At 43.9% G+C, this 23674-nt stretch overlaps 1 protein-coding gene across 8 annotated transcripts in view; it reads left to right on the top strand.

Annotated features, from left to right (window-relative positions):
- MTUS2 (microtubule associated scaffold protein 2) overlaps positions 1 to 23674 on the top strand; it is a 327334-nt gene that overhangs the window by 249865 nt on the left and 53795 nt on the right. For all 8 annotated transcript variants that reach the window (XM_075742076.1, XM_075742078.1, XM_075742073.1 and 5 more), the window contains 2 exons: positions 10840 to 10938; positions 16018 to 16226. In XM_075742076.1, the coding sequence (XP_075598191.1) occupies positions 10840 to 10938; positions 16018 to 16226 (308 nt within the window). The remainder of the gene's footprint in view (positions 1 to 10839; positions 10939 to 16017; positions 16227 to 23674) is intronic.

The following is a 23674-nucleotide window of genomic DNA, read 5'->3' as shown; positions in this document are numbered from 1 at the left end:
CTGGGATCCACCTCTGAAAAGACATATAAGCTTCCTCTTTCCACAGATGGTGATACAAAAACATATAATCTTTGAGGCACACATATACTGAATTTTCTGTTTTAAATTTCTCTGAAAATGTGGGAATATCTGCAGAAGGCAATGTTCAGAGACAGCAGATTAACAACTTCCTACCCTCACAGGGGATTTGTTTAACAAACTCCTTAGATTAATGTTCACCATGGGACAGCTCAGATCCTAAATCAAACCAAGATCTAATTCTCTCATAATTTGGGCAAAACTTGTCAGTTTGACATGGTGCGGTTAGTGGTGTACCTGGCTAGCCCTTCAGGATGCACAAAAACCCCTCAGCTTAACACACCACAGCAGTCAGTAATCCAAGAAGAGCACGTCTGTGCTGTGCAATGGAAAGGGGGTTTAGACGGGCAGCGATTCCTGAGCTGGTGCTGACACATCTGGAGGTCACAAAGTATGGCACCATGCAGGCATACTTGCTTAGATCCAGAAGGAGTATAGTGCATTCACCCAGTGCTGCAATCAGTTGATTTTAATGAAATTGCTTTAGACCTAGGTTATTTCTTGGCCAGGAGCCTTGGTTTCATCTGGTCCAGGCTTTCAGTTCTGGAGGGGGTTCACACAGACTGAGCCTGCAAACGATGGATTTTCCATATGAAATCATGCTGGTAGCCACTCGACAGCTTGAGTGTGGCCTGAAACCTTTTCCTGCAATTCTCTTCTCATAGCCAGGTTCTTCTGTGATTGTCTGGGAGAAAATCCTAGAGTATCTCAGCTCGCTGCAGACCTGGGATGGACAATAAGGTGTGTGGAAAACTGGTTAGACCATCAGGCTCAGTGTGTTGTCATCAGAGGTACAAAGTCCAGCTGGCAGGCTTTGGCATCCATTAGGAACTGATACTGAACAAATACTGCTTACGATCTTCATTAAACACTTGAGAAGTGGGATAGAGCACTCCATCAGCAAGCTCACAGATGACAGCAAATCAGGGGAAATTGGTCAATATGCTGGAGGACAGCGCTGCAGTTCAGAGGGACCTCACCAGGCTGGATAAATGGGCCTGCAGGAACCTCATGAAGTTCAAAAAAGCAAATACAAAGTCTTGCCCCTTGGAGGAATAATGCCATGCAACAGGAGAGGCTGGGTCAGCTGGCTGGGAAGCAGCTCTGCCAAAAGGCCCTGTTTAGAGATCCTGCTAGACAGCAAGTTGAACCTAAGCCTACAATGTGCCCTTGCAGGAGAAAAGACTAGCTGAGTACTGTGCTACATTAGCAAGAGCATGGCCTGCAGCATCAGTGGTCCTACCGTTTTATTCAGCACTTGTGTGGCCACTCACATCTGTGTTTTGGGAATCCCAGGACACGAACAGTGGCATACTGGAATGAGAGCAGCAGAAGGCCACCAAGATGGTCAAGGGACTGGGGCAATGTGACAGGACAGGCTGGGAGAGCTGGGGTTGTTCAGAGAAGGCAAAGGGAGATTTTATCACAGTCTTCAGTTATCTAATGGAAAGATATAGAGAGAACAAAGCCAGACACTTCTCAGAGGTGCAGTGACAGGGCAAGAGACACCAAACAGAAGTTGGAACACAGGAAATTATCATTGTTTGACAACCTGTGAAGATGGTCATTGTTTTATCAGCTGCAAAGGTGGTCAAACCCTAGAGCAGATTGTCTAGAGAGGTGGTGAATCCTCCATCATTAGAGACACCTATAACTTAGCTGGACAAAGACCTGTGCAACCTGCTCATGTGTGACCCACTCTGAGCAGGAGGCTGGACCAGAGAACTTCGAGGTCCTTCTGACAAAGCTGTTTGTGCAATCCTGTGTGCTACAAATGTGTTGGGCCCACAGGTGAATGAATGTGCCGCCATAGGCACAGCAACCAATGTGTTGTTTTGGAGTGCTGTGGCCTCTTCTGCACATTCAGGAGGAGTAACTCCGGAGCAGAAAAGTCTAGCCAAGGGGTAAGTCTGCCTTGGGGACCTGAGTGCGTGGCTACCATAAAGGCAACAGGACTTGAATGCTATTCAGGAAAAAAAGAATGTAAGCTCAATCATTCTGTGTAAGGATTTGAGAAGTCGTTTATATCTGATCAGCTCTGCATAGTTTTTATTCTATTCATGTAACACAGCTTCCTCTATGGTCTCATACCTTTCCGGTCTTGCTCAGCCACATCCTTCTCTCAGAACATAGAAACCCACAGAAAATTCAGCTCGGCAACTCTAAACTCTGCTGTGTTTTGAAACTTGCGTTCACCTTCAGGATACTGATGCAGCTCTGGGCTCTCTTGTTTGGGCCTGCAGTCCTGATCCAAACTCCTGAGCATCAGGTTGCTTCTTGTTCCAGACCCCAGCTCTGTCCACCAGACTGGACTTGTCACCCAACAGTCTATGAAATAAGAGAGCTGAAGGATTTGGGGGGTACGTGTTACAGCATACATATTTCACCTTGGTTATTATTCTTATTTAATGTTTATCTCACAGACAAGTGACTGTTATTCCCCATAAGAAATCTCATAATTTGTGTGTAATGACAGTAGCAATAAGGAATTCATTTGAGCAGCTTGTTTCTACTTGGTCCATTAAATTAAAGACTATCAAAAGCATTGTTCAAAAAACTAACCCAGTCAATTCCTGTGCTTTTACAAGTACCAGTAAATCATATGTAACAGGGCAGGCTGTTAAATACAATCAGTGAAGATGAAAAATAGGAGGCTAGTGTTACCACAGCTCTCACTAGCAAGCTTGCAGGGTAAAATGGGCTTCTTTTAATCAGCTTCTGCAAAATCCAGGCAACACAACCTCAACAGGAGGGAGAGGGATGAGCTAAGGTCCACTGATGGGGAAAAAGTGAACACCAGTGCACTTGCAGGGATGGAGAGAGAAGAATCTGCTGCCGCTTTGCTCCCCTTTGCAAACACTTTCCCTTAAGAGCTGAATAGTGAGTATGCAGTCGGTTATATTCACATTGCTCCTGTACTGAACATAGGGGTGTGCAGCACTGCTGCAGGTGAAAGGGAGATGTTCAACTGGAAGTTTTCCAACCTCTTTCCTGGGAACCACTCTGAAACATGCCATAGCTCAACTCTGTGAGGAAGCGACAATCAAATGCCATGGGATTAATGTAAAATGACAGGAAGAGAAGTAGGTGTTTTAACTCTGCAACTACCATTGGATGTTCTGAGTTACCCCGAGATCTCTATTCAGTCCAAAGAATGGGTTTTTTTGTCAGGTTTATTTTTTCCTTTATTTTTTCTAATACCAGATAAAGAGACTTTTCTTTTTAATATAAAAGAAAACAATAACTTTCTGAAAAGTCAATGAAATGGTCCTTGTCCTTTTTTTTTTTTTATCAGATTGACTTTAAATTTGAAATAAACACAAAGGGAAAAGCACAAGCATTAGCAGTTTCTACTTCAACAAAAACATAGTCTTTCTTCTACATCTACTTATTTATTCACAGTCTTTCAGTGTCTCATAGATCACAGGAAGCAGAGTCTCTAGAGAGAATCAGACTGCTCTTATTCTACAGAACCCATCATTTTCCAGCTTTGCTCATTTTGTCTCAAACATGGCATGCATGGATGTGCTATTACTCACCAAGGACACGACTAGTCATGGGTATCAGGGGGAAAGGCAGAAAAAAGCTCCAAGTGGCTCTCTGTGTCTGTGAATGACTGAAAACACTTCCGTGGGGTTTTTTCAAACTTGCAGACTACGTTAGTTAACTTATAAAATATGCCTGAGAACAGCTGGAATCCAACTGAATGCAGCTAGTCTCATTGAATTGTTAATGATGTCTACAGCATGTTATGATTTGTTTTGGAATAAATACTCAATGTGCAATTTGTTAGCGTGTTTTCAGTCTGAAATGTGAAAGCAAATTGAAGCCTATCCTGCTGTACTGGCTTTTAAAGACTCAGAAAGTTACAGGCAAATGCAAGCGCTGATTCTGCAGCAGCTTTTGAGAAGATGTCTCAGATAAGGTGTATTTAGCTCTGGTTCCTAAGCCAGCATTCAGTAAATGGGGGAATGGAGAAGTGTCTGCTGTTTTTCCAAGTGGTTGCTGAATGATTTAACATGTCTGGAGTGTTTTGCCATGCATTTCTAATGATTTTGCCTTTGCTCCTTCTGTTTAGTTTCAAGCAAGCTGTGTGTGTTAATTAGGGAATGTAAATACCTTTACAGAACTGTGCATTTGGACGCATTTTTCAAAAACAAATGCTGTAACCACACCAGTAGAAAACACGAGCAAGTATTTATTCTCACAGTTATCTTATGTCCTGAAATATCCATTTCTATATAAGTGTAGCTTTTAAAAGAGGAAACGTTGGGAGATTTGTAACATTAAATGGAATGTAAGTTCATATAATTCATGCCCCCTCCATGGAGGTGTTCAAGGCCAGGCTGGATGGAGCTTTGGGCAACCTGGTCTAGTGGAGGGTGTCCCTGCCCATGGCAGGGGGGTTGGACTAGATGATCTGTAAAGTCCCTTCCAATCCAAACCATTCTATGATTCTATGATAAAAAATAGTAGTTTGTGGCTTTGATTTCTGGCTACTGGAAAGATAACTTCTGGCTCCATGAGCTCCCATAGTGGAGGGGGTTGGCAGAGCCTTGGAAGGTGTTCCTGGGAGCCTGGAAGTTAGTGGTGGTTCCTGTTCTACCAGGAGCCTTTCACTGGGAGGCTCTGTGCTAAAAGCCTTAATGATGCAGCCAGCAGGAATAAAGCTAATGTACGGGCATTTAGCACAGAGCTAATTGGAGTTCCGTATTTCCAGCCTGTGGGCAATAATACTAAGAGTTTGAAGTAAATTTTGTTCCAGGTAGGAGTTAATATATTTTTTAAAAGACAAATTTAGAACAAAATTAAAACAGTTTTCAGGTTCAAGAAATATGGTACTTAATTTCCTTTTATATTTTACATATTTTTATTATTTTATGATATTATGCAAAACACTTTTTGACATTTCACAATACATGACAAAGTATTTGAGGTTTTACATGTGTTCAAGCCCATAATAATGACTGAAATGTTTGTCTTGTTTCCTGAGTTACAGCGCAGCATCAAAATTTTTATGTACATTATAACCTTTGAGTTACTTCTAGTACACTCTGAGGTAGAAAAGATCAAACTGTATAACCTGCCTCTGAGCTATACCCTGGGGTACAGCATTATGCTGATCATCACGCCAACACTCTCCTACAGATTTTTCTAAACCTGAAAATCCAGATTTCTGTGAAGTGACAAAGTCGGAGTCCAAACTCCTGTCATTTAGAAATTAATTTTCCCTGTGGAAACTTCTCTTGAAATCAACACAATTTCTGAATGTTTCTCTTTTAACCAACTAAAAGCTGTATCAAAAGAGAAGAGAAAGGACAAACCCCATTTTAAGAAAAACATTCAGCACAAGCTCTTATTTGAGGTCTGATACCAGGGACGGCTCTTCCCCTGAGATTTCCCTGTGGGTGATGAGCTTAGCAAAATGACAATGGTTTGCTCCTGAGGACTGTTCTTTCTTTTGCCTGCTGCGTGATTCCTAAATCCCTTCCTGCTGAGAGTGGCCACCAAGACCGTTCTGCTTATGAAGGAGAAGCCAAATAATCACTAGCTCCACATGCTCCTCTCCTTGGCCCCTTCCCAGCAGAGCTGTGTTGTGCATTGGCTCTTCCCTTGCTGCACAACCCCTCCTCACTGCCCTGGTTGCTGTATTGCCACCCCACCATACCTTAGGAGCTCTCCTAATCTTGTAAACCTAAGGAGGGTGGTTATCCTTGTTTCCCCCCTCGTTATTAATCCACCCTTCTGTCCTTCCCAAGATATCTCTTTGCACCTTTGCTTGCAACCTGCTTCAGGCTCGCTCTGCTGATCTCCCACCTTCCAGAGCCAACCTTACCTGTGCAGTACTGCCATCTGCACCCACGCGTGACTTACTGCTCTCCACGGACCTCACCGTGCCCTCTGCAGAACAATGGTGCTCGCTGGGCTTCTTTGCTTCTTTGCTGTTTTCTTTCAACTGAGCTCTAACTGGGGAATTGTTCCTTGCCTTGTGCTTAAGGTTAAGAGGCTGAACTAATTCCCCAGGTGTTCCTCATTGAACATGTCTCAAAATCAAAAGTAGTTAAATATTTATATGCCCCTTGTTACTGCTGAAACCATAAGGAAGAAAAACTTTCCCTTCCATTGTCTGTGTATGACATTTGCCATAGCGAAATTTACTTAAGAGCTTGGTATATGGCCCATTTGTGCATCATATTTTTATTTTGAAAACCACAAAAAAACCAAGGCCTCATTGCCATGAAAAAGTAATGCTTGAATCTGTAACCATATAAACTATACCTTATAAAACAAGCTCTAGTTTTGTCTCACAGCTCCCATCTCAGGTTCCTTTTGCTTGGTCCTTAGTAATGAAATGGCCCCATAAACTTATTTTATGTTCTGCTCTGTAGTAAAGTACAGCATAGTAGGTGGCAGACACAGGAAATTTATATCCTCAGACACTTTACTGTGAAAAGCATTAATTACAAATGAGAATTGTAGCCTCAAGATGTCAAATTTATAAACAGCAGAGAAAATAGAGATGGATCAAAGTAAAGGTATAAAGAAGAGTTTGTTTTTTACCAGCCCCTGATGACTGATGGGGCAATTTGCCTATGAATCATAGAATCATAGAATCATAAAATCATAGAATCATCGAATCATAGAATGGTTTGGGTTGGAAGGGACCTCAGAGATCATCTAGTTCCAACAACCTTGCCTTGGGCAGGGACACCCTCCACTAGACCACGTTGCCCAAAGCCCCATCCAACCTGGCCTTGAACACTTCCAGGGAGGGGGCATCCACAGCTTCTCTGGGCAACCTGTTCCAGTGCCTCACCACCCTCAAAGAGAATAATTTCTTCCTGATATCTAATCTAAAGCTACCCTCCTTTGGGTTAAAGCCATTAACCCCTGTCCTATCACTCCATGCCCTTGTAAACAGTCCCTCACCATCTTTCCTGTAGGCCCCTTCAGATACTGGAAGGCTGCTCTAAGGTCTCGCCAGAACCTTCTCTTCTCCAGGCTGAACAACCCCAACTCTCTCAGCCTGTCCTCATAGGAGAAGTGCTCCAGCCCTCTCATCAGCTTTGTGGCCCTCCTCTGGACTCCCTCCAACAGCTCCATGTCTTTCTTATGTTGGAGGCTCCAGAGCTGGATGCAGTACTCCAGGTGGGGTCTCACAAGAGCGGAGCAGAGGGGGAGAATCACCTCCCTCGACCTGCTGGTCACACCTCTTTTGATGCAGCCCAGGACACGGTTGGCTTTCTGGGCTGCAAGCGCACACTGCTGGCTCATGTTGAGCTTCTCATCAATCAATACCCCCAAGTCCTTCTCCTCAGGGCTGCTTTCAGTCCATTCCTCGCCCAGCCTATAGTTGTGCTTGGGATTGCGCTGACCCACGTGCAGGACCTTGCACTTGGCCTTGTTGAACTTCGTGCGGTTCACACTGGCCCATCTCTCCAGCCTGTCAAGGTCCCTCTGGATGGCATCCCTTCCCTCCAGCGTGTCGACCACACCACACAGCTTGGTGTCATCGGCAAACTTGCTGAGGGTGCACTCAATCCCACTGTCCATGTCACCGACAAAGATGTTGAACAGTGCCGGTCCCAGTACTGACCCCTGAGGAATGCCACTCATCACTGTTCTCCACTTGGACATTGAGCCGTTGACCACAACTCTTGGAGTGCGACCATCCAGCCAATTCCTTATCCACCTAGTGGTCCATCCATTGAATCCATGTCTCTCCAATTTAGACACAAGGGTGTCGTGCGAGACAATGTCAAATGCCTTGCACAAGTCCAGGTAGATGACGTCAGTTGCCCTTCCCTTATCCACCGACGCTGTAACCCCATCATAGAAGGCCACCAAATTTGTCAGGCACGATTTGTCCCTAGTGAAGCCTTGTTGGCTGTCACCAATCACCTCCTTATTTTCCATGTGCCTGAGCATAATTTCCAGGAGGTTCTGCTCCATGATCTTGCAGGGCACAGAGGTGAGACTGACCAGCCAGTCGTTCCCCAGATCTTTCTTTTTTCCCTTCTTAAAAATGGAGGTTATGTTTCCCCTTTTCCAGTCAGCAGAAGCGTCACTGGACTGCCATGACTTCTCAAATATGATGGAGAGTGGCTTACACGTCAGTTCCCTCAGGACCCGCAGGTACATCTCATCAGGTCCCATGGACTTGTGCACCTTCAGGTTTTTTAGATGGTCTCAAACCTGATCTTCTCCTACAGTGGGTCAGTGAAGACTGAGGCAAAAAAGTCGTTGAGTTCCTTGGCCTTCTCCATATCCTGGGTAACCAGGTCTCCCATTTCCTTCTGGAGAGGGCCCACATTTTCCCTAGTCTTCCTTTTATCACTGTCGTACCTATAGAAGCTTTTCTTGTTGCCCTTGATGTCCCTGGCCAGATTTAAGTCTATCAGGGCTTTAGCTTTCCTACCCTGATCCCTGGCTGCTTGGTCAATTTCTCTGTATTCCTTCCAGGCTACCTGTCTTTGCTTCCACCCTCTGTAGGCTTCCTTTTTGTGTTGGAGTTTGTTCAGCAGCTCCTTGTTCATCCATGCAAGCCTCCTTGCGTTTTTGCCTGACTTCCTCTTTGCTGGGATGCATTGCTCCTGAGCTTGGAGGAGGTCATCCTGTAATACTAACCAGCTTTCCTGGGCCCCTGTTCCTTCCAGGGCTTTGTTCCAGGGGACTCTACCAAGCAGATCCCTGAAGAGACCAAAGTCTGCTCTCCTAAAGTCCAGGACAGTGGGGTGGAGTCAAAGAGGGTGTTAGGCGTCCTCCTGTGCAATCCTCCCACAAAAAGTTGGACACAGGGCTTGTGCATGTGCGTGTGCTCTTCGCAGAAGCACTCTGCAAGCAAATGCTGACAGATGGTGCTAGAAAATATGAAGCTCGTTTTCTGGTGGGTGGCAAATGCTGTGTCCGCAGCTTGCTGCTTGCAAGTCCTGATGCAGACAGAAGTGGAAGGGTGAATGATGCATCAAAAATATGCCTGATATTGCAACTGTAACTACCTGTGGCTTTGGAGACAGCAGAAAACTAGTCATCCAGGAAGCGTCCCTCAAGATTATGATTCCCATATAAAATTATCACTTTTCTCCACTGTTGAAATAGCCAGATCACATTTGCATTAAGCAAAATGGAAGATAATGTTAGCTTTTGGACTGCCACTGTTTTTAAGCACCACCAAGAAAATATGGTTTTGTTTTCCTGCTTCAGATTCTTCAGACTCTGTGGGACATTTTCCTACAAGACATCTGGGAACGTACTCATGAGAGAAGTGAAAGTTAATAAGGCAATCATTGATTTTCCTTTGTGACAAGTGGTTTGCCTTAAATCTCTCTGGTTTTCCTGTGTATGCAGGGGCTGTGACACAGTCCTGCAGGCTAAAATGCAACCCCCAACAAACCATAACAGTAAAAAAGGAAAGCAAACAGGAAAAGAGGTTAATGTCTCAGGGATTTGCTTTATTTTGCTCTTCCTTCTTATTTCCTTGTTGAGTGTTTTCTGCATGAAATCCTTTGGCTGTAACTGTCACACCATGGGCAAACCAGCAGGGCAGGGCTTTCATGTTACTGCACTCAGCGTGGTCCGCACAGCTATTTTGATGGGAGTTGCGGGCAGGCAGGAGGGGTGAGCTGAGCTTGGATGGCCGCTCTGGCTTTCAGATGAAGTTGTATCTCCCTGGGACAAGAGGCAGTCAGTGACTGCAGAGCTTGGACAACTGACAGACCATCCTGAGCCCCTAACCAGAGAGCTCCGGTGGTAGGAGGAATAATAACAGACTCTTAGTTGCCTCCCATTGCAAAATTAAAGGAAAAGGGAAGGCTAGCACAAAGTTTCTGGAGATCCTAACTCAAGAGCTCTGGGGCATTATGCTGTCAGTGGGAAGAATTAGTGGCTGCACAAAAAAGGATAAACGCAGAGGTCAGGGGTAATCTGGAGAGCTACAAACACAGAGAGGAGAGGAGGGAGGGCAGGCAGCCTCACACATGCCTGGGTTGTAGATGAGCATGAACCAGGTGTTGGTTCAGCCTTGTGGACAGCAAGGCTGTATGATTCTGCTGTGTCCTGCATTGGCACAGTGTGTTGCAGGTTTGTGCACTGAATGTGCTGTGCATCTCTGGCCCTGCCTGACTTATTGCACAGGCAGAGACCCACTCTCCTGTCTGAGGTGCCACATCCAGCATAGCCCTGACGCATCCTGCCTGCTTCTGTTTCTGCAGAAGCCTGTCTCTTGCCTGTATGAGACCCTCTTGGGAAAGCTGGTCACCAGAAAAGACAGTTTCCTAGCCTGGGGAAAAAGTTGGTAGAGCAGGACCCTGTAGGTAACTTAAGTCAGTTTTGCGCAGTCCTACTTAGCTTCTCCTCCAGCCCAGAAGATCTTTAGCTGAGGACACACAGCAAGGTAAAGAAACAGAACGCAGAGCTCAGAAGAGATAGGATGGTCTATCTGTGTAGATGTTTGTGCCTTAATGGCATTTATCACTGTGCAGATGGCTGGAGAACCAAGATAGTGTGTAAGGCCTTCTTCCGACCTTCTTTAGTGCTGTGCGTGTCAGTTCAGCCACATGCACACAGTCATGCTTGCAGAAGTGGCAGGTTGGCATCCAGAACAGAAGTACTGCGTAGCATCATTCTGTGCCAAGCCCAGGATGTGTATTGGTACAATACTTCAATTTTGCCATTCTGGTATGTAACTTAGTGATTGAACAATTGTAAATAAAATTATAAACCAGGTTTCTTTCTACCTTTTTTTTTTTTTTCTTAAAACAGGTCTGAAGAAAGAAGTACAGAAAGATCAGGATGCTAACAGACCAGCTGTCTCATCCCCTAAGAGATCAGCGGTAACAGCCACCAAGCTCCATTCACCAGGTATTTATGAACCCAAAAGCACTGTTTCAGGGAAGATTTAAACTTGTCAAATCTGCATCTCTTGTTAACACAGCAAAATCTGAGACCTACTATTGTTAAGTGAAGATTGATTGTGTCCAAGCTTCATTAAGCTGTCTGTGAGTACAGCAGGCTTTATCATACCAATGCATGAGCTGAATAGACTTAACGTTTTCTTTGTTACAATCGTGCAATCATCTCTCCTTCGAAACAAAGAGCTGTTGCTATTACATGTTTAAGGACACAGGAACATTTTTTTATCATTATATTTTTCTTATATAAAAAGAGAACAGATAGATATAGTGAAATAAAAGACACCTCAAACAATTACCTGGAGCGATAGTATATTACTTGGAATCTACTCTTACTGTTGTGCAGAGGCACTAAATTTCCTGGGTTATTTCTATGTATAATTGGAAAAAGGTCTATCTATAGAAATAACCTTCAGAGTGCTATTGGGGCATTGTCAATACTGGGCACAAACACATGGTTGTAGCATTTCTAAAGAATACCTTTGTTTATTTACTCAAATGAAGAGTACTTATTTCTATTTATGTCTACTAAGTGTAGATTAATAAATGCATAAGATACCTAAAGGCTTTTGTAAAGCTGGCCTTTGGCTGATCTAAATGCTTCTGAAATGAATGGGCATGGTCCCATTGATTTCATTGTGCTTGCAGTTTATCTTCTGTTCTATTACCTCATTTATCAGACTCTGTTTAAATAATTTAAATGTCATCTCTACAGCTATATGATACTTGAGTTATAATTATAAGGGTAGAACCCCATGTTTCTTCATTTGATGGTAAAGTATAAAACATTTAGAACAGCTCTTTGGCTCCTATAATTGCATCAAGAGTCTCTTCATGTTTACTAAGCTCAGTCCCTGTTCTCCTTCCCAACCAACAAAATCAAGAAGATGGAAGGTTAAATTTAATTTTCCCAGGCACCAACAGGACTCACAATTCTTCTCCTTACTAAGATACTAGGCTAAAAAGATGAACTTAACATTGTCCTCTGAATCATATAATTTTCAGGCTATTTTGCACCTGGTGAGATCACCAAGACAGATCAAAAGAAAAATTTGTTCTGGAAAGTGCCAGACCAGCAGCTCACCTGCGTTTATAACGGCGGGAGTCCAGTTTAAGCACCAGCACTGATTGTGGCTGTAGCAGCATGTTACAGCACAGCTGATTTGCTTTCACTAGAATTAGAAAGCAAAATGAAACATAGGCATATTTGTACTGTGTATTTTTATTGTCTTAAGGAGGCCTGCATTTCCATGGGTGACAATGATTTTCAAGGCTTAAATTTTTGGTGTATCCAATTCATGAGGCCTCAAAGGTTTCTTCATTTTCATGAGAGGTTGAGCAACTGCCCTCTTTCCATCAGATTGATTTAGGATTTCTTAAGCTTGGTTGTCTGAAATTATGGCAACCTAAAATTGTTTATCACTGTAAGGGTCAAATAAGAAAATAAACCTTGTCTTCATTTATTTTTTTAGACTAGCCTTTAGCATTCTTTGAAATAACAACAGCAATAACAAAGCAATAAAGACAGACAATCTTTTCACCTATTTAACAATTTCACAAAATAATGCAGCCATTAAACATGACAAGGAGTGAGTGTAGCTGGGGCTAAGGGGCAGTAGCACAGACTTTCCTCCATCAGGATCACAAATTCATGTGGCATTTACACTTTGTGATAGGAGAGCATGCGTCCCACAGGTAACTCCATCACAGCTACATGTGGCCATGGAACAGGCTCTAAAATTTCTGAGTACCATTTCTAGGTTGTTTTCCCTCTGTTACTGGCCTCCTCACATGCAGTTCCTTTCAGTCAGTGCTGGGTTTTAACTGTCATGTAATTTTTTTTTCAGCCTTGAATATGATCTTTAGAATTTGGATCAGTCCTCCCAAAGACTTTGAAGGGAGTTTTGAGATGCAGAGTCTTGTAGGAATCTCAATTTTATCTACTGATGCAATATCATTCCTGAAATCTGTGTATAAGAGCAGGTGTATATAGATGCAGGTGTTCTCCTTCCACCTCATTACAGAACAGTGCCATCTGTTTCTGACATCTGTCACTCTACAGACTGCTTGTTATCAATCCTCTCAAAGTAATTTCCTCACTTTTCTTACCAAAATATCAGAAATTGGACAGTTGAAAGGCAAATAAATTGCATTCTCCATCTAAATCCTCATGGACTGTGTTAATTATGAGAATATACTTGGTATGCCTCCTTAGTTCAAACACTCAGGTAGATAAAAAAGACCTGGGAGTTTTGAAATGGATCAAAGGGGTTCAGTGATTTCAGCGTACACTGGGTCTGCCCTGCTGGTCCCACCATCAGCAAAAAGGACATTCAGGATCAGGGCCAGCATCATTAATATATACCCTGTTTTATGCAGTGCAACAGAAGAGAGACATCAATGGTAGAATAAGCTTAGTAAGCTGCTTTTCAGACCCAAATGAACCAAGAAATTCAGATTTATCCCTGAGGAGAATAGCACAGTTTGATTTACAAGGTCAGCTTATAATACAGACAAGGACAACATAGAGATGTGCATTTCAAATGTTGCAGTGAACAGGAAAGCAAGAAAGATATAAGACAAAACAACCTGATGGGTTTCTGTTTTAATTAAAACTGGACTGATTTCAAGGGCTTCCCTCTACACTTCTCCCTAGGCCTTCTGCTGTAACATCACCATGCTGCCTAAACAACTCGAGATTTTTATACTAAAAAGGCAGGTATTTATGTCTGTTGCTTTTAAAAATTTCTTATTTTGTGTTAATACATACTGCCCAGTTAAGAGCCCCTTTAGATGAATGAAAGAATCTGTAAAAGAATATCATTCCTGCACAAAAAGCCTTTAACTAACATGAAAATGGATAGAGGACAATAGCTACACTGGTTGAACTCTCTTAATGACAGAAAGTCATCTCTAACATCCCATATTGTATTATTAAGATCTTGCAACATCATGAAGTTAGTCTTGACATGGTGCAAAGCCTCGTATTCCTTTTTGCAAATGCAAGTCATGGGCACAAAGAGGTTCAAGGCTGTTTTGCACTTGTGGCCCTTCACAGTTGCAGCATGAGATAGTTGGAGACATGAGGGAGCATTTCTGCTGGAGCTAGCTCCCTGTAAGATTAGCCTGGAGCCAGAACGTAGTCGAGCAAGTTGGAAGACATGCTCCCAGTGGCTCCACACAAGTTGGGGATCTGAAAAAGTAGGAATACGCTCCTGAGGTATTGCTCTGGCAAAGCCATACTACTTCCCTGCCTGATCTAGTAAAATTGCCCTAAGGATCCATTTGCACATCTAGGCCACAGTCTTAAAGATCTCAAATATCTAAAGCACTTCTGACAAAATAATGCTCTACTTCACAACTTGGCTCAAACTCATACCATCAGATGCTTCTCTGTGGAAGGATTGTTCTGTTTTTAAGGAAAGGGGTAGGTAGTGCCCATGGCAGAAAACTGTCTCCCATTCATTGCTGAGGACTGGTTGGAGACATTGTTTATGTATTGTTTTTCAGGATCTGTGTACTATCAGACTACAAAACTACAAGATACCCTTTTTTTCAGATTCTTGCATACCCAACTCTTTCTGCTAACACAGAAATGTTCATTTTTCATCTGTATCCAGACCAATGTCCACCATCTCTAGTAACACATGGGAACAAGATGTCTGACTCCATTTTCTCCCTCTTTCTTACTGACTCTAGCTCCTAGGCTAAAAACTGGAGATTATGAGGAGGAGCTGAGGAGGACAACCAGAGATTCCTGGCCAGTATTCAGGAATGAGCTACAAAGCATCAGCTGAGTAGAGACTGAGGGTAGCAAAAAGAATCAGTGAGCTGTGCAAAGGTGTTGCCCAGCTGACCATAAATGTTTGCAGAGCAGAGTTCTCAGAAAGCCTAGAAGATAAAGACAAAACAGATTGTCCAAGCAGTGGCTTGAGCAACCTGATGCTACCAGAACACTACCCCTTCTTGCCTCATCCTCGTAACTGATCATATCCAGAGAAATGGATGGTTGACTCAAGCAGGACACGAACTTAACTTAGCATAAAAGCCTCATTTCCCTGAATTCATGTGAATATGACACCGTATTTGAGCTGATATGCTAAACAGAAGCTACACTAGTAGTGTCACGTCTTTATTCAGGGTCAGGTTTCCTTCAAGCCAACTTGGAGCACATCAGAGGAGCCAGAGTCTGTCTGGATCCATTTCTGCAGGCAAACCATATACTGATTCTGGTATGACCGATGGTGCAGAGAGCAGCCATTCAGCATTACATGGTTCCTGGTGGCATTTCTATACATATCTGGTTTGTGCTGCAACTTTAGAAGTGTTATAAAGGCGAAAGCAAGGGGAACTGGTGAGGTAGACTGCAGTATTGCTGATAAAAAGAAATAGTGATATCCCAATAGCAAGCAACTCATGCTGTGCTTGCATTCAGAGAAGGACAGCTTCAGCCCCACATTGTCCCATTTGGAGGCAAAAGGAAATCTGCGGTGGCAAATGAAATTTGGCACCTCTGTCAAGTCACAAGGCTTGGGGTTCAGGTGGCCAAATAAATCATGCATAGAATGTAAATGTCATCCAACTGTTTTGCACATCCGCAATAGGATAAGGTGAATCTCAACCTGGAAATGCCCATTTCTCTCACTGTCATTCAAGAGAGTCCAGCATCAAACCTCAAGATGCAGACCTCTATTCTTGTAAATATCTAATGTAGGTGAGATGAATCCTTCCTCTAACAACCTGTTCTCACTAAGACACTCTTAGGAGAGCTCTCCTCAACTTGTAGCAGACCTTCAGGCTCAGAGCCTGAGGTGAGATGACTGCTACAAAACTTTGACCTTTGGCCCCTGGGAAAACATATTTCACTGTGCTCTTGCTTTTTTTGAAAGTCATTACAGTTCTGCATGAATGCTACCGACCTTTTTTTTCTTTTATAGGGCTGAGTCCCAAAGGCCTTCGAAACACATAAGGTCATGTCCATACATATAAAGTAAGTGATCCTGATGGTCTTTTCTTCTCTCGTTTGTAGGACATCCCAAGCAAAGGCCGACCACCCCAAAGAATGGATTCTCTCCCAAACCAGGAGAGAGTCGAGATGCTGAAAAGCAGTTCGTTCAGAGACTGAAGGAAAAGTGTGATGAGCAGTCCCGGCAATTAAGCAATATTCGAGATGAGCTTAAAAGGGCCAGCTATGGCTTTGATGTCTTTGCTATAACAACACAGCACTTTTTCAGGCAGGTAAGTGCAATGGGTACTTTTTATCATTGGAAAGATACTTTACCTTTACACCAGTCACTTGCCCAAATTTATTCCACAATCATTGAAACTTTGTTTTTGGGAGCAAAGCATGTGATTTCTTTGCAACAGTTATTATGTGGAGGGAATTATAATTCAATGCCATGTATTTGACAATCAAAGTTCAGGAACTTAGAAGAGAAAGAATTGTGAGTGAAGCATTTGTCACAAGCACAGAGGGCTTTCAGGGTGTTTTCAGGATTGAAGCAGATGCAGAAACTTAGAAATCCCAGTCCCTGACTGCTACAGCTGGAATGGAAAGCGTAACTGAGCTATTGATATTTGCGAACATATGCAAAAACAATCCATGCATTTAGTCAACCAAAGATGCTGGATGAAGGAAAAGATTTGTTTTCTCACAGTACTTACCTACTTTTCCTGTTCACCACAGATCAGGCAGAGTGGTCCTTGTTACAGAGGTGCAAATTCCTGAAGATGTTAGAATAACATTATCTTAGCATTTAGGACATCACATGCAGTAGATATACAGAACATAAAGAAAATGTTGTCAATAATTAGGGAAGCTTATTTACTCACTAAACCTAAGACAAAATGAGTAAACTTTAAAAGACAACCACGGTAACCATGAAGGATTTGTAGGTATTGCTGGTTTCAAAAGCCTTTTAGTAATCTGGGAAATCTAGCTGGGCTCTGAGGTCCAGACCTGGTTCACCTGATGCCCACGTATTTTGTACCATCCCAGGTTAAGCTGGTGTCCCAACCACTTTGTAAAACAGGCAGACGATCACTAGCAGTAGGACTCAAGGTTTGGATAATAACCTTGATTCCCTGTTTGTCTACTTTTGGAAGAGACAAGAGTAAACATTGAGTATTAAATGGGAGAAAGAGAACCAAAAAAACAAAACACAGACTCAAACAGTCTTTACAAATTCTGAAATACTTTATTCAGTTATTTTTTTATATTAATGGGAAAGGTTACCTTTGAACAAATACCATAGTTCACACTTTTCCCTAAGTAGGAGCTGATCTTGCCAGAGCGATCTTCGCTGAACTGAAAAAAACAGGGAATTTTTAAAAAGTACTAAATATTTTAAATACCTTCCCAGGGGATTTTCCCCCTCTATTTTTCTTTAGTCTTGACATTTCTGGGCTTGATGGGCATTTGTAAAGTTTTTGGTTTTGTTGTTTTTTTGGGGTTTTTTTTGGAGCTGACTATAGAGTGTCCTTGATTAAAGCAGAGGGAAACAAAAAAAGGCAAAGCAGTGTCTGCTCAGCTTTGTCTACACGTTGTCCACTGGGGAGAGATTTTTCATCTCATGCCTCATTCACAATTTGCTGAAGGAATTGTAGAAGCTTGGGCATATCTCCTTCATCTCCTCTGGATATGTTTTAAGTGAGAACAGCTGCTGCAGCTGAGCTTTGAGGAGATTCTCATCCTGTCGGTGCATGTTGGATCTGTCCTGAGAATGCCTCCTAAACTGAAGACCTCAGGGGACTTTATTTAGTAGAGTCCTCTCGAAGTCCTGGCATAACTGTGTGTCATGTTCCCAGCTCCTTTGCACCATCAGGCCGGCTGGGGGTTTTCAGTAATACTCCTCTGAGTGCCCCGAGGGCTTGGAGGTAAAAAATAATATACCTGTGGAATTCAAGCACCTTCAGGCTTGAGCAGGATTAGATGTAGATTTTTTTCAGATCCACTGCTGGACTCACTTACCTGTGTTCAGCCTGAATGTCAGTCCCTTCTGGGCTTGCCTGGTAACCCTGGAGTACATATATCTGCATATCACAGTGCAGCGCAGTGCCAGACACTTGTGTCTCTCTGTGTGCTGCTGGGAGCCATGTAACGTGGGCATCTCCCAGGCAAAGACACCCCTGCTTCCCTGGGTGACGAGCTGCACAGTCAGTGTGGGCCCAGCTCAGATTTGGTACCTACATTAGGAGTACGGTTGCTTTAGGCTCCATTTTTACTGGATGGCAGCAGGTGAGTACTTCCAGAAGAGTATTTACAGCACCAAAGATCTGAATTTCTGCTTGAGATACTTGTTTGTCTTGACTGAAGCCTCCCTGGAGGCTGCTGCACTTTTAAATTCAATGCTTTAGTTGAGAGCCTACATGTAGTGGGATGATCTGGGACTACTCAAGCAATTGCATAATTGAGCAGTTTGTTGTGTTGCAACGTAGATACAGACTTCGAAGTTTTTGAGCGTCATTCGAAAATACGATCTGTAGACATTTTCTGAGATGGCATTATTGTGTGAAAGCTTGAGCAAAATTGCATTGGCTGGCTTTGTGTTAGGGCAGCATGGAAAGAGAAACTTTTCCCAATAAGTAACAATAATGGCATGTGTTTGTTTCTGAGAAGTCTGCAGGCAAAATGGTTGAGCTCTGAGTAAAACTGCAGTTTGGCGAGGGAATAATACTCATTCAGGAACAAGGTGGGGCCTTATTCTAGAGAAGTTTGGGGTTGATTTGTCCAACTGGCAGTTCTGCTCTGCTTAGCAGAGGGCCCAGCCCTGCTTTGGGGCTAGGGAGCCTCTTTGGGTTCATAGTCACCCATAGCCTAATTTTAGTATGTTGTTCCTTACACCACACCAAAATAATGCCCAAAACACAGATTTTTCTCTGGATTGGAGCTGAATTATGTTGGAAAATGTGCTCTCAGACTGCGAGGACTGGACTGAGTCTTAAAAGCAATCCAAGGACCAGGGCTTTGCACACAGGTTGGAGTCTCCGTGTACCTGTGGCTCTCGTCTTGCTGACACTGTTTCTGTTCTCTCTCCAAAGCTGGGGAAAGCACCAACGCAAATGGACCAACAGACATGTTTAGCTGAAGAAAGAGAGTGACAATATGTAGTAAAGTGTGGTGGCCCACACCGGCAGTTTCTTTGAGTTAAGCACTTGCTGTAACAAACTTCAGGTTGCATGACCATTTTCTTTGGGGTTTGTTGGATTTGTTTTGTGGCTGTTTCAGACCACTGCTGAATTGTGTCCTGGAATCATCTCTCTTTCTCAGTTGAAAATGCTTGTAATAGGCAAGATTCATTTAATAGGCCTCAAGGAGTACACAACATGTAGCAGTACTTGATACAGACCCATTAAATGACAGCTAAACCAATTTGCTGTCTTAGGAAAAGCCTAGGCAATCAAAGCAGGTGATGACTGAGGCAGTAGACAAAGAATTTAAAGCAGTGGTTCAGACGTAAGCATTTACCTAGTTATGAAAAGCAATAATTGTAGTGCCTATGGACAGCATGGCTTCTAATCATTATTTAATTGGCAGATTCATTAGTTAAGGCCCTCAGATATGCACACATGACTCCTGTTGACTTTGGGAACTACTTCAAACTTATTCTGAAGAGGAGCAGATTTTGTCCTTAGTGTTGCATGTTCATTGTGTCAGTACAACCCTTGTGCTGTGAGGGATAGTCCGAAGTGAACAACTGACTGGCGGGAGCTGGAGTGATACTGTGAAGAGGACACCATGAAGACATTTTAGAGCAAATATCACAAACAGCTCCTTGGGTCACTCCTGACCTGGTCTGGCTTGTTTAGCCGAGTAATAATGACAGTCCTGGCCGGGCTTCAGCCCTGTTCAGCAAAGTGGCCAGCAGCAGTCCCTCTTGGAAGTGGTAACAGTGCCATCTAAAGGAGAGTAAACCAAAGTGACAAACGCTGGAGAGTCTTTCTGGACATAAATAGGGAGAAAAAAAAATCCACTTTCATATCTCTAGTACACTCAGAGTAGATGTGTTAGTGCTGAGAACTGTTGTGGCCAAACTTCACTGAGGCCCTGAAAACTGGGCTGATGCCTTTCTGCCAGTCCAGCATGCTTAAACAGCTGGAAAGTGGAGTCCCATTAGCAAGTTCTGCCTCTGAAATTTCAAATTAGGACTCCAGATCTGCAGTGCATGAGAGGGCAAGGTATCCTTTCTGGGTTGCAGTCCCCAAGGGTGGGAGCAGGTAAGGGAAAGAGTTACGCTGGGGTATCCTGTCCCATACTCTGCTTGGACATGGGAGGGTTTCCACACTTGCAGCACAGTCTCATGCTGTGGTCTTCGTCACAGGGGGAAAACTGCTCAGGACAGGTCCCAGCACATGGGCGCGATCCAATCAGCTGAGAATGGGGGAAACACACAGATGCCCTGAACAAGAGTTAGGACAGCACTGCAGTACTTGATGGCGTCCCAGCACTTTGTGTCTACCAACATAGGGAAAGACGTGTCACCAGTAACCAGTGTGTGTGTTTGTTTCCACACCTGAGTGTGGGTTACTTTTGGGTGCATATACAATACATATCTTCCAGACAAGTAAACGCACATAGCAGTGTCCTTCAAAATCTAGGATGGACAAGAAAAAACTTTTCCGCCATTCAGATAACTGAGATATGTGTGTGCTTGTGTGTATTTTTCAGAGAAATGTTTCTGTCTCGTGAATGGACAATAAGCCACCCAGTGTCATGTAACTACCTTGTCCAAATGCTAACGATCTCTTGTGTTAGAAACAAAATTGGTTGCACTAGTTATAAGTTGCTGGGTACTTCCCACCATTGCCTCCAAAACAGTAATTTGGACTAACATTTCAAGTGCTTATCTCCAGCAGACCTGAAAACAATTTATTTTAACAACTGTCTCTGAGAATGAGTTTAGGAGAAATATATCTACTCTTTGTGCCTCGTGGTGGCACAGTGGTAAGAAGCCAGCACTCATCAGAAAGACTGACCTTCTGGCTTTCAGGGATACTACTTTCCCAACATTTGCAAAATATGTCAGAATTTGGCCCGAGAATAGTCCTTAGAAAACTGCCACTCCTCCCTCTTCATTATTACAGCTTGGCTAGATTTCCTGTATTGAGCAAGTTCAGTCTTTTCTTTGCTCCTGCTGGAGACCAGAGCAGTCAGAACAACTCAATCTTTTCATTCTGTATCCTGGAAAAAATCCATTTTGGACACATCAAACCCTGACATTAATATGAATCAAAAACCATTTTATTGCAAGACAAATAAAATACTTTGTTTACTTAGGAGAAAAAAAATAGAAAGAAACTTTGTCATCATTTAGGGCTTTCTAAACTGCTTTTTAAGTAGACATGCACAAGATTTGGTATTGGGGGCTACTAGTTATGATAAAACAGCAGTAAGACTCAAGAGGTGATCCTTTCCTTGCAAGCATTCTGATGAAGGTTCTATAATGCGGCTGCTATGGGATCCGCAGGACATTCACACATGGTCAGTCTGCCCAAGGAGTGGATCAGGGTTTGTGAACTGAAGGAAATTGCCTTCTGCAAGTCCCTGCGTATTTGCTGTGGATGCTAAAAGACAGGCAGTGAGAAGGTAAGGTGCTATAGGAATAGAAACCTTAAAGCAGCTGAGCATCTTTCCCCTCCTCATCCTCTGGGTAACTGGAGATTACCAGAGGATGCTACGCAGGGCCTATAGGAAGATCATTTCATAGAATCATAGAATCATAGAATTACTTCATCCAAGCTCTCCACCTCTGTGCCAGAGTGTGTCCCTCATTTTCCACTCACGCAGCACCTCTCGGTGCTCAGTGCTCTGCTGCTGTGACTGCAGAGCTGGACACTCGCCACACTGCGCCCTTCGGGTCTGCTGGCAAAACCCACCTCTCACCCAGCATGGGATCTAAGGGATGATTTTAATTTCCCTGTGCCTCAGTGCCCAGCTGTTAGATGGGGACACCAGGGAACTGCCATCACATGAGGGAGCCATGAAGGAAAAAAAAATTAGTATTTGTGATGCACTCTGATATCAGGATGAGATGACAAAAGATCAGCCCATGAGGAAAATCAGCACTGCTGTCACTGGAGCGGATAGCATGGGTAATAAATAAGGCCTTGGGTTACCTAATGAGTGAAGAAGATAAGCAAATTCAGAAATGAGTACTGACATGCCTATTCTCTGGGCTAAGTGGCGGTGCTGTGCTGTAGCCTGTGCTGTGGCTGTACGATGGATCCACCCCATGGAGTGGACCTCCATCCACCTGGGTATTGCACCCCTTCACTGTGCTGCTGCTGGGTTTTGGATGCTGTCGCACACCCATCAAAGGGGCATGGGGGTGTGAGCTGCCTGGAGTGGCAATGATGATGGGGAATATTGCATATTGTGAGAAAACAGAAATAAATGCCCCACTGAGGGCTCCCAAGACAGGCACTGTGTGAGGTGGGAGTGGGGATGGGTGGTGCCATCTCCCACTCTGTACATTTTAGCTACATGCCCCTGGATAGCGCAGGTCCCACAGCAGGGTTTCCTCTGCGGTGTGGACTCACTTGCACAAGCTCCTTCCGCACTGCAAATGGGCGATCAGATAACTTCTACCTCCGAGGGGCACCCCCTTCTTCTAAGCCTGGCTGGGTCTCCCTGCTCCAGACTTGTGCCCTACGGTCATATGGCTGGGGAGGGGAGAAGAACCAGGAAAGCAATACAAAGAGGAGGCAGAAACTTGCTGTGCCAACCTTGTCTAATATGACGGTTTTCTCAGACCCTGTCCTGTGGGGTGAGGAGTGGGAGTGAGTAAATCACACCCACCCACCCCTGGGAGGCAGGCAGTGGGCAGCAGGGGCAATGGCATTTGGAGGGGGAGGAAGGGAGCAGCAGCAAACTCCTCTCCCTGCCTGAAATCCTGAGGCTGCAGAGCAGGCACAAAGGCTCTGCAGAAGAGTTTTAAGGGTTGATGTTTGAGCAAATGCAGGTGGGAACATAGCTGGGAAAATGGTAGGTGAAGAACTAATTGCTTAGTGAAAAAGCTGCTTCTTCCTTCTGTGTCAAGAGGGAATGCCTCAAACATGCTAATTGTACATGTTTTCAGTTGAGTAGGAGTTAAAAGTAGAACAGGTGAAAAAAAAACCCATATATATATATACACACACACACACACGCACATATATATAAAACTGGTGTTAATCAAGGGCTAATTATCTTCACCCAGCAATTGGCCACAGGGGACTGCAAAGTTGAAAAGGAATAAAAGGGAGTGCTCCACTTGTGAGATATCAGTAGAGATTTTTATTCTCTCTCCGTAGCTTCTGTTTCCTTTGCAGTGTCAGAGGACAAGCCCTATCTGGACTCATTTATGCCAGTGGAGCAGGCACTGCCTGACATGGCCGGCTGCGGCACACTGCTGCCAGCACTTTGGAGGTGGGTTCGTGGCAATGCCGGACTAACCCTGATGGAAATAACCCCCTGACTCTGGAGGCAGAGTGGGGACAGGGAGGCAAGTGAGCGGGAACCTGTGGGCAGCACAGGCAGCGTGTGCCAAGCTGCAGGTGAAAGGGGGCTGTTTCGCAGAGCCACTGGCGCGGGATGGGGGAAAGCTGCCCAGTGGTCCTGCCCAACCTCTCCATCTCTCCTTTTGGAGCAGTAACTAATGCTGGGCAGCTCTGGAGATGTGTCACTGGTTTAGATTTCTGCACCAGGC

Source organism: Balearica regulorum, chromosome 1 (genome assembly GCF_011004875.1).
Source record: "Balearica regulorum gibbericeps isolate bBalReg1 chromosome 1, bBalReg1.pri, whole genome shotgun sequence".
Taxonomy (NCBI): Eukaryota; Metazoa; Chordata; class Aves; order Gruiformes; family Gruidae; genus Balearica; species Balearica regulorum.
The sequence above is the reverse complement of the archived record's forward strand: the minus strand, read 5'-3'. Positions and strand labels throughout refer to the sequence as shown.